General features: G+C 47.0%; 1 protein-coding gene across 4 annotated transcripts in view; it reads left to right on the top strand.

The window, feature by feature from the left end:
* CRB2 (crumbs cell polarity complex component 2) overlaps positions 1-14166 on the top strand; it is a 54898-nt gene that overhangs the window by 20720 nt on the left and 20012 nt on the right. For 3 of the 4 annotated variants that reach the window (XM_030961189.1, XM_030961188.1, XM_030961187.1), the window contains exons 1-5: positions 867-1061; positions 9694-10392; positions 12111-12306; positions 12720-12859; positions 13316-13498. In XM_030961189.1, coding sequence (XP_030817049.1) covers positions 989-1061; positions 9694-10392; positions 12111-12306; positions 12720-12859; positions 13316-13498 — 1291 coding nt within the window. In that variant the 5' untranslated portion in view covers positions 867-988. Of the gene's footprint in view, positions 1-866; positions 1062-9693; positions 10393-12110; positions 12307-12719; positions 12860-13315; positions 13499-14166 lie in introns of those variants that run through there. The other variant, XM_030961190.1, reaches the window with a different exon arrangement.

Raw genomic sequence — 14166 nt, 5'->3', positions numbered from 1 at the left:
CCAGCCTCTGCTGCCCTGCAAGGGTGCTGGGATCATGCAGATTACTCACTGGAATTTTGGTCCTGATTTCTTCATGTGCAGCCTAGGTGTGTCTGCACCATTTGCATTGCTATCTTGCATATTTCTTGTTTGAACTAGGAATTTGTCTGGCATCTTACCTGTGTTCTATTTTTAGTCGTTAGTGAAGGGTGAGGCAATGTACTTAATTCTCATTACAGTTAGTTTAATCCAATTGTGATGTGGATTTAGAGAGACTTAGTAGGTCTCGGCTGAGTGCGGGCTGTCTTTTTCCAGCTACTGTCATTAAACAATGCACACTGATAACTTTTTCCACTTCTAAAACTGAACCCATGTATCTAAAGGTGGTGTGATTTGGTGCCTGGGTTTTGCACCTCTGTTGATCTCTGTAACTGTTCCTCAGTTGGGAAGAGGGTTCCTGTACATTTTGTGAGTTTACTTGACCTGTGGTATCACACAGCCTTGGTGAGACAGTAGTAAAGATTAATATGGACTAACTCTGCTTTTTGGAGTAAGCAGAGTGCTTTTGTCTTATTTCTCTTAGAACAAAGCAGCTTCTCTCAGAAAGCTCTGTTCGATCCTACTGTGGAGTTGGTCAATAAGAGCCGATACAGAACTCGGCATCCTCCGAAGAGCCTCGGTCCCGAAGCAGTTCCGAGCCCTGTCCCGGCTGTGGGGAACAGCCCAGGTGTGTCCTGGCGTTCCGGAGGGGCAGAGGGAGCCCCGCTACAGCAGCCCGAGGCGCGGGCAGGGCGCGGGCAGGGCTCAGTCCGCTCCGCGCGATCCAGGCAGGCTTTGCCGGCGCTCCCGGCGCGGCTGCGGGCTCTGTCCGCGGGCTCGGTGCTGCTGTGGGCCCGGCAGCGCGGGGCGAGCCCGCCCCGCACCGTGATGTGGCCACAGGAGGGGCTTGCTGGGCTCCGGCTCCTGGCTCTCCCCGGAGGGCTTTAGAACGGCCACTCTTGCACTTGTCATGGAATTAAAGAAAACTACCTCCAGGCCGTACAATGCTGCTCTCCTGCTGCCACTTTTCCTCTTGTTTTGGGGTAAGTTTTTGTCTTCTGTGCCTGATTCTTACCCAGCTACTATGCAGTAACTTTGATCAAATCTGTGACCTGCCCTTATATTGAACAAATTGTCATCTTACAGTTAGATTTGTAGCCTGAAAACTTTTGTCGGGGAGATAAATAGGCATTTCATTCTAGACGTGTTATTCCTTCTATTTATTTCTTGTCTCTTTTCATCTTTCTCCCTGTGCACATGTATGTTTGCATTTATTCACAAGAACTAAAAGTAATTAAGTATTCATATAATTAAGTATTCACCTATTATAGTAACCATTTTCTCCATTGGAAAGGTCTGAATATTTTGGTTGTGCCCACACAGAAGAAACACAGACCTTTATTTCCATCCTGTATGCTCAAGAAATACATCTGAGCACAAGAGGATGGTACCCAGGGGAGTGTAGTGCCAGATCCATCTGGTACAAAACGTGGAGGGAGATCACAGGACAGGAGTGTCTCCACTTAGAAATTTTGAAAAAAGCAGATCCGTCCCCAAAGTGCAAGAAGCAATGAGGTAATAAAAGAGTCTATGGGGAATTGTTTTGTTTTGTGTTTCTTCCCACACTGAAAACTTATTTTATAGCCGAAGAATCTGCTTGAGTACACTGAGATTCTCCAAATTCCCAAGGCTATCTTTGGGATCCATTGACATCCTTGTTTACAATATCTTATGTTCCCTGAAAAATGGGTGTCTCTGTTTCTTCTGGAATAGGTGCCTAGAGATCTGCTGGGCCTAGACATCTGTTTTAGTCATCTAGGGATTATAAGGTCATGTCAGGAACACGGCCAGCCTTTTACTGGAAAGTATGATTGGGATTGAACTGGTCTCCTTCTCCTGCCCTCAGCACTGCCAGGCCAGTTACCTGTAGGTGCAAGTCAGGCTTGGTTTCCTCTGAGCAAGTAAAGTATGATCCACGACATGAGGAAATGGATGTGAAATAGGAGAACATTGAGAAGATACAGTCAGAGCCTTTTCTCTGCTTGTGCCTGTTGAACGTGGCACTTGGCATTTTCTTGCATTAATAGGTAATGTTTATGTTATTTTTGAGATTTGGAGAAAGTTTTCAGCTTTTCCTCTGATTCCCCCACAGTCTCTTTTTTTCCTTCTGAAGCCTCCCAAGATTTCTGTTGCTCTGACCACCTCAGACCATGAATGTGAAAGTCAAAATATGTTGTGATTTTGTCTTTTTTTTTTCTTCCTCTTCCTTCTACCAGTTTCTTTGTCTGGTGTGTTTGCTCCAAGTGCCTGGAATTCCTCTGGCCACAGGGAAGCAGCAGGACTGTCTTTTGTATCCAGTAACCATAGCTACTGGTTTGGAGTGTGAGGCAATTAGGGTGGCTTTGTGCTGGGCAGAGGCGAGGCCGGGGGCATGGAGGATCCCCGGGTGTGGCTGCCAGGCCAGGCCGTGCCTCGGAGGGTTTGTGCTCTTTGCCCGCTGCACTTGTGGCTTTTCACTCCTGGACAAAGCTCCTCTCTGGAGCACTGGTTTAGGGAGGACTTGGTGCTCTTTTGAGTGCAGGTGGATGACTCTTCTTGCTGGAGCCAGCCGAGCTCAAGGGAAGTGCTGGTTTTCATAGTCTTATCACCTACTCCTATTTTGCAAGGGATATTCTCCCAGATTTTAACTGGAGTAAATGGTGCTCTTTAGGTAGCACTTGCAGGGTTTTAAGGCCATAAAGAAATGTCTTTTCTTGCCCTTAGAAACCATATCACTACTTCTTTTATTTCTAATTGACTGAGTCTAAATGTCATTGAAGCTGAGAGTGCCTAAGCTACTTGTTCAAAATTTTTGTGGAAATTCTGAGAATGCCGTTGGCCTGGTGCAATCTGTACCCATCAGAGCATCCTGCAGGCAGAGCCTCACAATCTCCCGTTGTTTAAAAGAAACCCCGGAGGGGCAACGGTGCAGGCTCTGCCTGTGACTCCCCTTTTACTGCTGCTGCCTGTGTAATGGGAACTCAATAGAATAGCTCCCAGCTAATTCCTTGTCTTTAAAAGAGATTCTGGAGGGCAGAAGGAGTGTCTTCTCACTTCTGTTCCCACAGCCCCAGCCATCAGCAGGCACAGGAATTCACATACCTTTTGCCTGGAAGATGCTTTGGACGCCTGCTGAGGGAGAGCATGTGCAAGACAAGCCTTTTTTGCTATCAGCTCTAATGCCAGCTCTTGAGATTAGCTCGGACACAGGGACACTTTAAGGCTTACTTCAAAACTGGGGAACAAACAGAACCAGTCTCCCCAGCTGTTTTGTTCATTGTCGGTATATTTAAATAAGAATTGGAAATTAAAGCCTGTGACTCACTCTGGTGAACTGAATACACAGGAAAGTCCCTGTCCCAGTGTTTGATCTGTGGAAATGGCTGAGAGATCAGAGAATATGTGAAACATGAAGGTCAGCTTGGAGGAATGTTCATTAAAGGAAAATACTGGGCTGTCCTGGGCACAGGACATCCAGGAGTTACAGTGGCAATATATTCAATGCTGTCATAAACCAGGGATTCACAGCTCCTGTCTTCTTCCCAGTTCTAGAAGAATGATAATAGGAGTTACACCTTCAAATCTGCAGTAAAACAGTGAGCAGATAATGAACATAAGCTAGCTGTGGTAAGAATGAGTTCAATTCCCTGAAGTGGTATTTCTGACTAATGCTGTTAATGCCTTGGGCCATGATGTTGGCACTGCTGGGCCCCGTGGATTGGTGCCCACTGTTTGGCACCTTTTAGCAATTCACTGGGCAAGCTGGGGGGCAGAGAGCCAGCAATCACCATCCTCCTTCTTTGAGGGGGTAAATATTCTGCATATTTCACAGGAAGAACCTGAGCCACACTTCTGGTGCCTGAATGAATGAAAGTCTAGGTCTAGGCCTTCATAAATTCTATATAAATATTTTACAGCAGTAGACTATGTACATATATCTGGCATTAAAAGCTCTGTCACACCAAAAATTTCGTGCAAATGTGATGTGGAATTTGTTTTTCTCAAGTAATGAAGAGAAACAATGTCAGAAGCAGCCTGAGAAGTGATGGGCACACCATAGCTGGGTACAACTGTAATCTGGCCTGTGTGCAGGGATGTGAGGAGATGCCTTGAGCTTGGTATCCAAGGTGGTATTTGGCTGAGACACTGGGCTCGTGTGTTTAACCTACCAAAACTCTCCAAGAGACATCAAAGTCATGAATAGTGAGGCTCTTTTTAAAACTGACTTTTCCAAAAGGCACTCTTGGCATTGCTGGGATCCCTGGCATTTTGTCAGGCCGTTTATTCAGTATTGTCTTAGAAGTCCTGCCTGCTGATTGCCAGCACTACTTTTGGATTAACTAATCTTTATTTTCAGGTTTTGTGGTTTTTGGTCATAGTGCCATGTCCTGCTTCACATAAATTATCAGATCTGATAAGATGATAACCTGAGACAGTAACAATGATGATTAGTTTCAGCAGATATATCTCAGAATCCTTTCTGCCATTTAAAAAATGGGGAGGAAGATCTTGACTCCGGGCCCCTGAAGCACCTGAAGAGGTCTTGTACCCTGAGCAGGTACATGGAAGGTGCTTCCTGAAGAAGAATTTGGTTTTATCCTGCCATTCTCTTCCAGAGCTGTCCTTCCAAAGTGGGCAGGGGTGGGGAAGAGAGAGGGTGGATATGAAAGCCCCTTTTCAAGCCTGTCCATTTCCCTTTCTGGTTGTGTGGATCCTGGGAACAGGCCAAAGTGTGTCCCCTTTCACTAATCCTTTACACTGACCAGGATAGGGAAAGATCAGCAGAGGTCAGCAGGGATTTACTAACATAAGCACATGCCTTCCTGTTGTCATGGAGACCTAGCTCTCCATTCCTTTATTCAGAGTTAATTTTGTAGTTGTGTTGCTCTGGGTTCCTTCTGGTGGAAGGGTTCCCTTTCTACCCTTGGCCTCAGGATCATTCTCCAGTGGGAGGTTTGCTGGGATGAGCAGCAGGAGCACAGCCTGACTGGTGAGAATTGCCCCAGGCTGGGGTTTGACCAGTCCTGGTTTTGGAAATTGGATATCCCTCAAGCTCTGTGATTGTTGTGGTGCTGCTGGGACCTGTGGTGCTCTGGGAATCCTGCTGTTCTCACCTCTTGGTTGTAAATTGGGGTTTTTCAGTTGCTGTAGTGAGTAGGACAGGTGAAAAACATCTGAAGGAAGCTTCTTTCCACTTGAGGTGGATCTGGCTTGTCCAAGCCCATACTCAGTTTTTGCTAGGCCAGGAAATAACATCCTGGCAGCCTGACTCTTGTGGGAGCTGTGTCTGTGGTTGTGACCATTTTGCACAAGTTGTGCACAGGTGAAGGTAGATTTTTATTTTTACCCAGTGCAGGGCATGTGCATGGACAGGGGTTCAGGGGTGGGGATTTCCAGTAGGTACCACTACCTCTGCTCAGAAAAAAAATCTGTCCTTCAGTACAAAGGAAACTGAGCTGAGAACCCCAGTGCTGCCTCTTCCCTGCTGGAATTTTAAGAGATCAGTAAGACACCTTTAAGGTAGTTATCAGTGCAGCACTGAGCAGCTTCCACAAGGTCAGGGGTGTCTGTAGATTGACAACATCCATCCTCTATCAGTTACCCAAGACAAACTTGTGAAAAGCAAATCCCCAAAATAGAAGCCAGTGAGTAATGCTAAAGCAGCATCTCCAATCACAGAGGTAATTGCCTAACTTCTCAATAATTTCTGATCTTTCGTGGTCAAAAAACTTTGCAACTTTGACAAGATCACATAGTTCAGGTATAAAGTATAAGATTATTAAAGTCAATTATTAAAACAGAGCCTGGTAATGCAGCTTGTTTGCCTTAAAGTGTTACAAAAGGTCACAAACTTCATTGGGGAAAATCTTGTCAGCTACCTTTAAAGTGTAAAACCAGCCCTGTCCTGACAGAGCTCAATGAATGCTTTATATGGGACTCTGGTAGCCTTTGAAGTTGCTCCTAATCCACCCCTAAATGCCTGGAACTGTTCTTCAAAGGAGCTGTGGTCTCCTCCAGTTTCAATTCAGCATAGGCTTGCAGGATGGTATCATTATAATACACTTCTGGTAGGTTTTTTTTTTCCTTACAAATATCACTAATTTGTATTTTTCTTGTGAAATGTAAAGGAAAACTTCTGAATGTCATTGTTAATCCAGCAACAACTACTTTGATGAAAAACTATAAACTCTTGTCATTCAGTGATTTCCTTGACCTGATTTTCATGGTTGTTATATTGTGCAGCAGGAAAAGCTAATTTATTCATTTTTCTTATTAGTGTTTGGTGCATATTCATGTGCTATTCACATTCATATATTAATCTATTCCAAAACTGAGAGCAGTAAGTGTATGCCCTAGGACTGATGGTTGGAAAGAATAAAAACATCAGATGTGCTCTTTGTCAAGCCAGATGTTCAGCACTGCCATGGAAGGAGTGTTAGGGTTGGAATACATTCACACAGGGCCATGTTTTGTCCTTGGGAAATATTCCACATTAGTACAGCCATGCTGGATACAGGGACTGTGTGATACAGTTTGGGGTTTGTGCTGTTAGTGTGCCTGAAGCCTCCACTGAGTCAGTCAGACACGTGGGGGATTTGCTGCCAGCTGCAGTTCACAGAATAATTTGCAGTTATTTAGATAAATTGCATTTCTTGTGATGTACACTGCATTGTCCTCAGCCTGCTCCGTGCATGCCCTGTGAGCAGCGCTGTGTTACTTCAGGATATCTGTTCCAGAAAAGGAACACTTTCCTCCAAAATGCTGTCCTGCTGAAGTACATATATTAACTATATATTAACCAGTGCTATTGTTCATGGTCACAGTGAGTTTTGAGCAGACCAGAGTTCTCCCTGTTCCTTCACTGCTGTCTTTGGTAGCCAGGAAGGCCTTTGCACTTATTAGGGAAGCTTTGTGTTTGTGGTTGAGCTATATGATGGACCAAACCAGAAAAGGTACAAAAAGGTGTGTCTGTTGTGAAAGAACTTTGGGAAAGGCAGGAAATAGCAAAGGGCTTTGATGTTTAGCTTTATTTGCAAAAAAGCATTTTGCCTGTGTTCTTCTCATGGAAGCAGAAAGCCACACATGAGCCTTGGCAGTGACTCAGCCTGGCTATGCCAGCAGTGCCTGGGGATTCTGTGGAAATGGGAATTTCTTTGCAGATGGAGTGTGCTGCAGCTCCTTCCCAACATGCACCAGACTCCTTTTTTGTCCCAGTCTGTGCTTCTGGCCTCTGGAAAGTGCAGGCAGGGGCCGGTTACTCATTAAGCCTACAAAGGCTCATATCTCCTGCCTAGTAAAGCTCTTTTGCAAATAGTTTCCTGGGCTTCCACTCTAATTGCCACAGAGATTCCAGGCAGATTCCGTCATCCTTGTTTTCTGCCTGACTGGGAATCTGAGAATAAAAGGGTTGATGGCAGAATAATGGGATTGCTGGACAGTGCAGGGCTCAGCAGCTCTCCCTGCATCACATGAGAGGGGAAGGGAGGGGTGGGCCATGGAGAAGATGCTGGGAAGAGAAAGGGCTGCCTAAATCCCTGAGTACCCTCCCTCCCCCTGCAGCACTGCCTCTTAAAAGAAGACTTAGAAAGACTACAGTCTTTGGTGGGAGGAATTCGGGGGAGGTCAGGGCAGGGGCAGGCTTTTGTAAACCAAAGTTTCCTATAAATCCCTTTCAGGCCCTGAAGTCGGTGCTTCCACCTTCAGGTACAAAGAGCCTGAGGAGCTGATGGGGCAGAGTTGATAGAGCACCAGTGACACAGATTAACTAGCAGGGGTGGGTAAGGAGCACCAGAGCAAGGCAAACGTGCCCAAAACTGGGCCAGGATAATGCTGGCACCAGTGAGAGGGCAGCTGGGGAGCGGTGCCAAGGTGTGTGATCCTGGCCACTCCTTAGCATGGAGCATGGCAGGGTAAAGCAGCATTCCTCATGGAGCAGCGGGGGCTGAGGGAGCTGCAGGGATTTGGGATCCTGCCCTCTCTCCACCTGCAGCTTTGTGGCCTGTCACCACCTGGGCCACGGCTACACAGGGCAGCAGAAAGGGTGAAGAGCTGCTTGGCCAAAGGCTTCCAGTGATGGCTTGACTTCCAGCACCAGGGAAGTCTGGATTGTCTCACCAGTAGCAATTTCTCAGGAGCATTTGCTTTATCAGGAGCATGAGCTTTATCTCTGCTTTGAGACCATTTTTCATAGACATTTTCCAAACATCTGCTATATAGTTGTTTGCAGAGTTACTTCCAAGTTTGGATGTTTTATAACACACAGGAGTCAGGCTGGGATATCTCTACCACACAGCTTCTCTCTTATTTATCTTGGAGTTGAACGGAATGAAAAGCTCTGATCTGAGAAGGCCAGAATGGGATGAGGTGCTAATGGCTGCTGCCTTTGTGGAAGGCAAAGTTCTTTATTTCCACTTTGTCCCTTTATTTAATTTTTGGTTGGTTTATGTCTTTTGGAAAGTGCTTAATTGTGGCATTGAATCCAGGACATATATCCTAATTCTAACATAAAGGCTGTTATCTCCTGTCCCCTGGGCTGCCCTGCCCTTTGGCCAATCTGCCCCTTGTTTTACAGAGTAAATTTAAAATTTCTTTTGGAAAAGAAATGAGGATTCTTCCTTTTGTTCCATTCTGCTCCATTTGAAATAACTATGTTGAACTTTTTTTTTTTTTAATATCATGAATCCTACTTAATCTCATTTATATGAACTAAATTTGCAGTTCAGTGGGCACGTCCCATCACATTTCCGATGGTGGAGTTGCTTAATGGGGCAAGAGCCTTTTAAACATTGCCTTTGAGGGGACAGCAAGGCATTGTGGCTCAGTGTGAATTAACTGATCACAGCCATGCTCCCAGATTTAGGGGAATCTGGTCTCAACATTAGTTCCTGGTTATCTGGCTGTTAGACTGGTGTTGTGGCTCAGCAGGTACTGATCCAAAATGCCATCAGCACGGTGATCTCAGCAGTCTCTGCTCTTCCTTGCTAAAAATGTCCTGCTGTGTAAATTTACATGTCTAACAGGAGGAGAGGGTGAGGGTCAGTGGTTATCAACCTGAGCTGCCTCATGTAATCAGAGACTCTGTGAAATGTGCCTGTTTGAGTTTGCCTTGGGTTATTTATGGGAGCATCTTCAAATCACTTCTGGATTAGCTGAGAAAAAATTGTATCCCCGGAAGGAGCAGCTGGGACATACAGAGCTGCAACCAATACCTGAACTCACCCTGCCTCTCTGGATTTCCAGGCACAAATGCTGTGCCCTGCCAGTGAAAGGGGTCATGGAATTTTACACTAAGTTAATCTTGTGAATGGATTTAAGGTGATATGTGTCACTGCTCTCAAAGTGACTCATGGATGAATAAGCACAAGTAAAATAGTTGGTTTGTGAGTGTCTCCTAAAAAATCAGGGAATTGGTTACCCGAATTGGCAAGAGATTCTTGATTGTCACCAAATGAAGGGCTGTTGTCTTCTTTATAGTAAATGTTTAATTCTCCAGTATCATCCTCATCTCCTGGCTAGTGCAGCCCTGTGGAGTGTGGAATTTAGGTGGGCAGTCTCCAAGCTGTTTGTGGGGATTGGCAGAACTCTTTTCTTTAGAGCTACAAACACTGACTAACAAAAAGTCTCTTTTCTCATCAGGAACTTCATACTCTGAAAATGACAGTGGCTGTTCCTCATCCCCATGTGAGAATGGGGGGAGCTGTAAGGATTTGGAGGTGGGTTACCAGTGCACGTGCCCTGTGGAGCCTGTAGCCTACGTGGGCATAAACTGTGAACTCCTGTATGATGCTTGCACTGAACATGGCTGTCCTGCCCACATGACCTGCAGCCGGACTCCAGGAGTGCTGGAATATGACTGTGTGTGCCCGGCTGGCCCTGCAGGTGCTGCCTGTGGCAGCGTTGATGAGTGTGAGAGCAGCCCTTGCACAGACCCTCGGTTGGAATGTGTGGATAGCCCAGCTGGATACTCCTGTAGGTGCCGGCCGGGCCCCTCTGGAGGAGGCTGCCAGGCAGAGAGCTCCGTGTGCTCCAGCCAGCCCTGCCTGAACAACGGCACGTGTGTGGCAGCTCCGGGCGGCTTCCGCTGCCTCTGCCCGCCCGGCTTCAGCGGGGCCACCTGCGGGGACGACATCGACGAGTGCGCCTCGGGGCCGTGCCGGAACGGGGCCATCTGCAGGGACAGCGCGGGCGAGTACAGCTGCTTCTGTGTGCCCGGCTTCCAGGGCTCCCACTGCGAGATCGACATCGACGAGTGCGCGTCCCGGCCCTGCCGCAACCACGGCACCTGCCTCAACCACATGGACCGCTACGAGTGCCAGTGCGCGCCCGGCTATGCAGGTACGGCCGGCCCGCCCTGCGCCGAGGGGCTCCGGGGCTCAGCACCTGCCTCGCTGCCTCACCAGGGCTCTGCATTCCCGCAGCGGCTGGGGATGGCAGTGAGCAATGCCCTAGGGCTGCTGGCAGCAGCTCCCAGGCAGTGCTTGAGACCCTGAATTCCAAGTGTGGTGTAGGTGTTGAGAGACAGGGATCCAGGAGTGGACTGAGACTGGACACAGGTACAGGCACAAGGTAGCTGTGATTAGTTCTCAGCATAAAATTAAGGGAGATTGCATAAAAAGATATTTATCATCAGGAAATGGATACTTAGTGTTTCCAGGTATAACAGCTCTGCTGACCTGGCCTGTAATTCTTTGTCCTGTCCAGCAGGATTTTTCCAAGGGAAGTACTTGTCTTTTGGGAAAAAAGTGTCTTTTAGCTGGAGCTTTCCAATTCTTTCATGCCTGGCGAATGTTTATTTGGCATATGATTTAAGTGTTTCTCTTTTGTGCATCTGTGCCAATGGTGACTCAGAGAGGAATCCACACCTGTGAGTTATCTGTGAGGGAGGCAGTGGGGGCCTGTCCTTCCCCCAGCTCTGCTTATCGGAGTGGAATGGGGTGGAATGTGTCCATGTCTGCCTGGTACCACCTCGCACATGAACTTTCTCAGCCTTCCTCCTGTTCACAGAGGGAAGTGTTTAAGGAGTTGAGTTGCTGTGAAGGAATGCTGCTGATTACCACTGGAATGAGGAGAAGTTACAACATTAGGAATGTAGTCCCTGATGCTGACTCACTCTCTGATAAAAATGAAGAGAGATGAAGGAGAAACAAGACAGATTTTTTTAATGTGGGCCCTAAGGTTACTGGTGATTTTGAGTATCAAGCATAATTCTGTCTTTGCAAATCAGTTTCTTTTTTTATCTTTGTGCTGAATCCTCAATTCAGGATTGTGGGATTCCCTGCCAAAGGAGTGATAAAGTGACCCAGGCAGCTGGAGGAGTTTGTTGTGCTTCAGGTTATTCTGATGTCAATCATGAGGCTTAGCCTTGGGATTTAGTTCTTCATCCAGAAGTTTGAGCACCATTGGCTGGCAAGGCCAGGTCGTTTCCCAGTGTTTGCAGCTGGAATTTGGGTAAAGGAGTTTTGTATGGGTATTGAGGGGTTTGAACCAGATTAGGGGGCCCACATTCCACCAGGATTAGGATGGCCATGCCCACTCTGTGGGGAGCCTTTGCCAAGGAGGGCAGATTAGATGGATTGATAGGTGCCACTGTAATGAGTGAGGTTTGGAGGTGATGCCAGGCCACAGGCAGCTCAAAGAGGTGCAATATAGATAAGATAATTGCATAGAAATTTTCATGAGGTCTTGTTCTATCAGAGAGATCGGGATTTTGTACCAAACAGGCGCTACTTGCTGTAACCAATAGTGGAGCTAACACTGTATTTTTAATAGCATTTCCCAATAAAATTACTTCCTAACATCAGGTATCACTGTACCCAGTGTTTTGCACTACTTTAGTGCTTTTTTCCTGGGTATCACAAAGGAAGATACAAACAATTGAAATAAATGGAATTTATTTTCAGAGAAGCAGGTAGAGAGCACTCTGGTAGCCATCTGCGGTTGATAACTGATGATAAAACAAGATAACTCTTGTGATTTAATCTCAGAATTCCGGGCAGTGCATATACACTTCTGTGGATTTGTAACACAGATATTTTTCTGTTTTTTTAACAAAGGTGTGAACTGTGATACTGAAATAGATGAATGTGCTTCAGACCCTTGCCAGAATGGGGCCCTGTGCAATGATCATGTTGGGTTCTACACCTGCACCTGTGCACCAGGTTATGAAGGAACCCAGTGCGAGGTGGACATCAATGAATGTGAGAGCCAGCCATGCCAGAGCAATGGGACATGTCATGACCTCATTAACAGGTGAGAAACCAGTGCTGGGGGGCAGTTAGACACCAGGACAGATCTAAAGGTCTCCTCAGTGCAGCCTGTGAAAATCAGAGTAGAAAGCTGTGGGGGGAATGGATTTAGTGTTTTGTACATTGAGTGGCAGAAACAATGATTTGTGGCAATAAGGGAGAAGCCCCCTCCCAGCAGCAGAACTCCAGGGGTGCTTAAAGGAAGGGAGGAACAAACACAGAGGAGTGGTTTGCAGAGCATGAATAGCACAGGCAACTGCTGAGAACATACCTGTGTGTCTGAATTTACCTTTCCACGGGTAAGGTGTGAACACGAGTGGTGTGAGCATTGACAGCTGAGCTCTTTTGCCCATTCCTCACCTGGGGCTCTGCTGTCCAAGGCTGAGCTGATGCCTTGCTCTGTTTGGTGTCCCACAGCTACCATTGTGACTGCAGTGACACTGGCTTCGAGGGGACCCACTGCGAGCTGGACATCCTGGAGTGTGCCTCTGACCCCTGCCACAACAGTGCCACGTGCCTGGAGGGAATCAAGGGCTACAGCTGTGCCTGCTGGCCAGGTGGGCTGGGGCCTCTCTGCCCGTGTGGTGTGTGGGCACACAGCCATGGACAGCATGTGCTTGATTGCTGTGTTGGGGAAGTAGAGAATTAATGACCATTCTGCATGGCCCCTTGTGAGTTTTCATTGTCTGGAACAGTCATGCTGCACTGCTGCCCTTTACAGGTCATCCCAAAATCCAGCTGACCTGCAAAAATCACCCTGATTCCCAGCCATAAAATTTTCTTTCTGTTTTCTGACATTTTCCACCATGAGTTCCTCTATCATGAGGTGATGCTTTCCTGTAAATTGAGGATTTTTGTTCCTGCATTTGACATAGTGAAGAAATTAAAGGGCCCAGGGGCTCTCTGCTAGATGAGATTTGGGGGTCATATTCCCTCCTTTGAGTGAGGCACAGCATTTGGGAGCTGAGCTGCAGTGAAGTGGTGCAAATGCTGACAGCAGTGTCTCGTGGCAGGTTACACCGGGCAGCACTGTGAGGAGGATGTGGATGAGTGTGTGACAGAGCCCTGTCACAATGGTGGCCTGTGCCTGCAGCGCTCCAACCCAGCCCACTACGGGACACAGCCCCACTTCCCCAGCAACTTCAGCTACAGCCAAGCAGCTGGGTTCCTGTGCCAGTGCCAGCCAGGCTTTACAGGTGAGCTGCACAGCAAATGTTCATCCTGTCTGCACGGGGTGGGGCTGCTGTTTGAGGAGATGGGCAATGTTATCTCTGCGACAGAAATCTCTTAAGGACTGGTACTTCAGAGGGGCTGATGCATCAGGAATGTGCTTCTGCTCCCATTACAGACAGCTGAATGTCATTCCATGTCCAAAACTGTCTCCAGGCTGAGGCAGCAGCCTGTGCACTTCCCCATGCTGCCATTAGTGCCCTCTGGCTATGCAGGTGCCAGGGTGTTTTCCCTTTGTCAGTCTCTCATGCATATGGCAGGATTCTTCCCTAGGGGTATCTCTGAAATCCCTCATCAGAGGAAGCTAACTCCCTGGAGTCACAGATTACTGTTCTAGGTGTTTTCTTGGTGAGACTGCTCTCGTGGCAGCAACTGTATAATCAAAGTGGGACAAAAGGAGTTTCTTGGTATGGAGCTCTTGGAACTAGAAGCTCTGTGGATGTTCCACTGAAATATCACCCTTTCCATGGATTGGAGATATGTGTAAAATGCTGAATTTAATAGCTAGGGAAATTCCCTAGTGGGAAGGCATAAACAATAATATTTTATTATTTTATGAGAGAAATATGAGTGTTTGGTCCACTGTTGCTTAGATGAGAATGGTTCAGAAGTTCTGATCTTGCCAGTGTTTGAG

Source organism: Camarhynchus parvulus, chromosome 17 (assembly GCF_901933205.1).
Source record: "Camarhynchus parvulus chromosome 17, STF_HiC, whole genome shotgun sequence".
In the NCBI taxonomy this organism is placed as follows: domain Eukaryota; kingdom Metazoa; phylum Chordata; class Aves; order Passeriformes; family Thraupidae; genus Camarhynchus; species Camarhynchus parvulus.
This window is presented reverse-complemented; position numbering and strand designations above follow the sequence as displayed.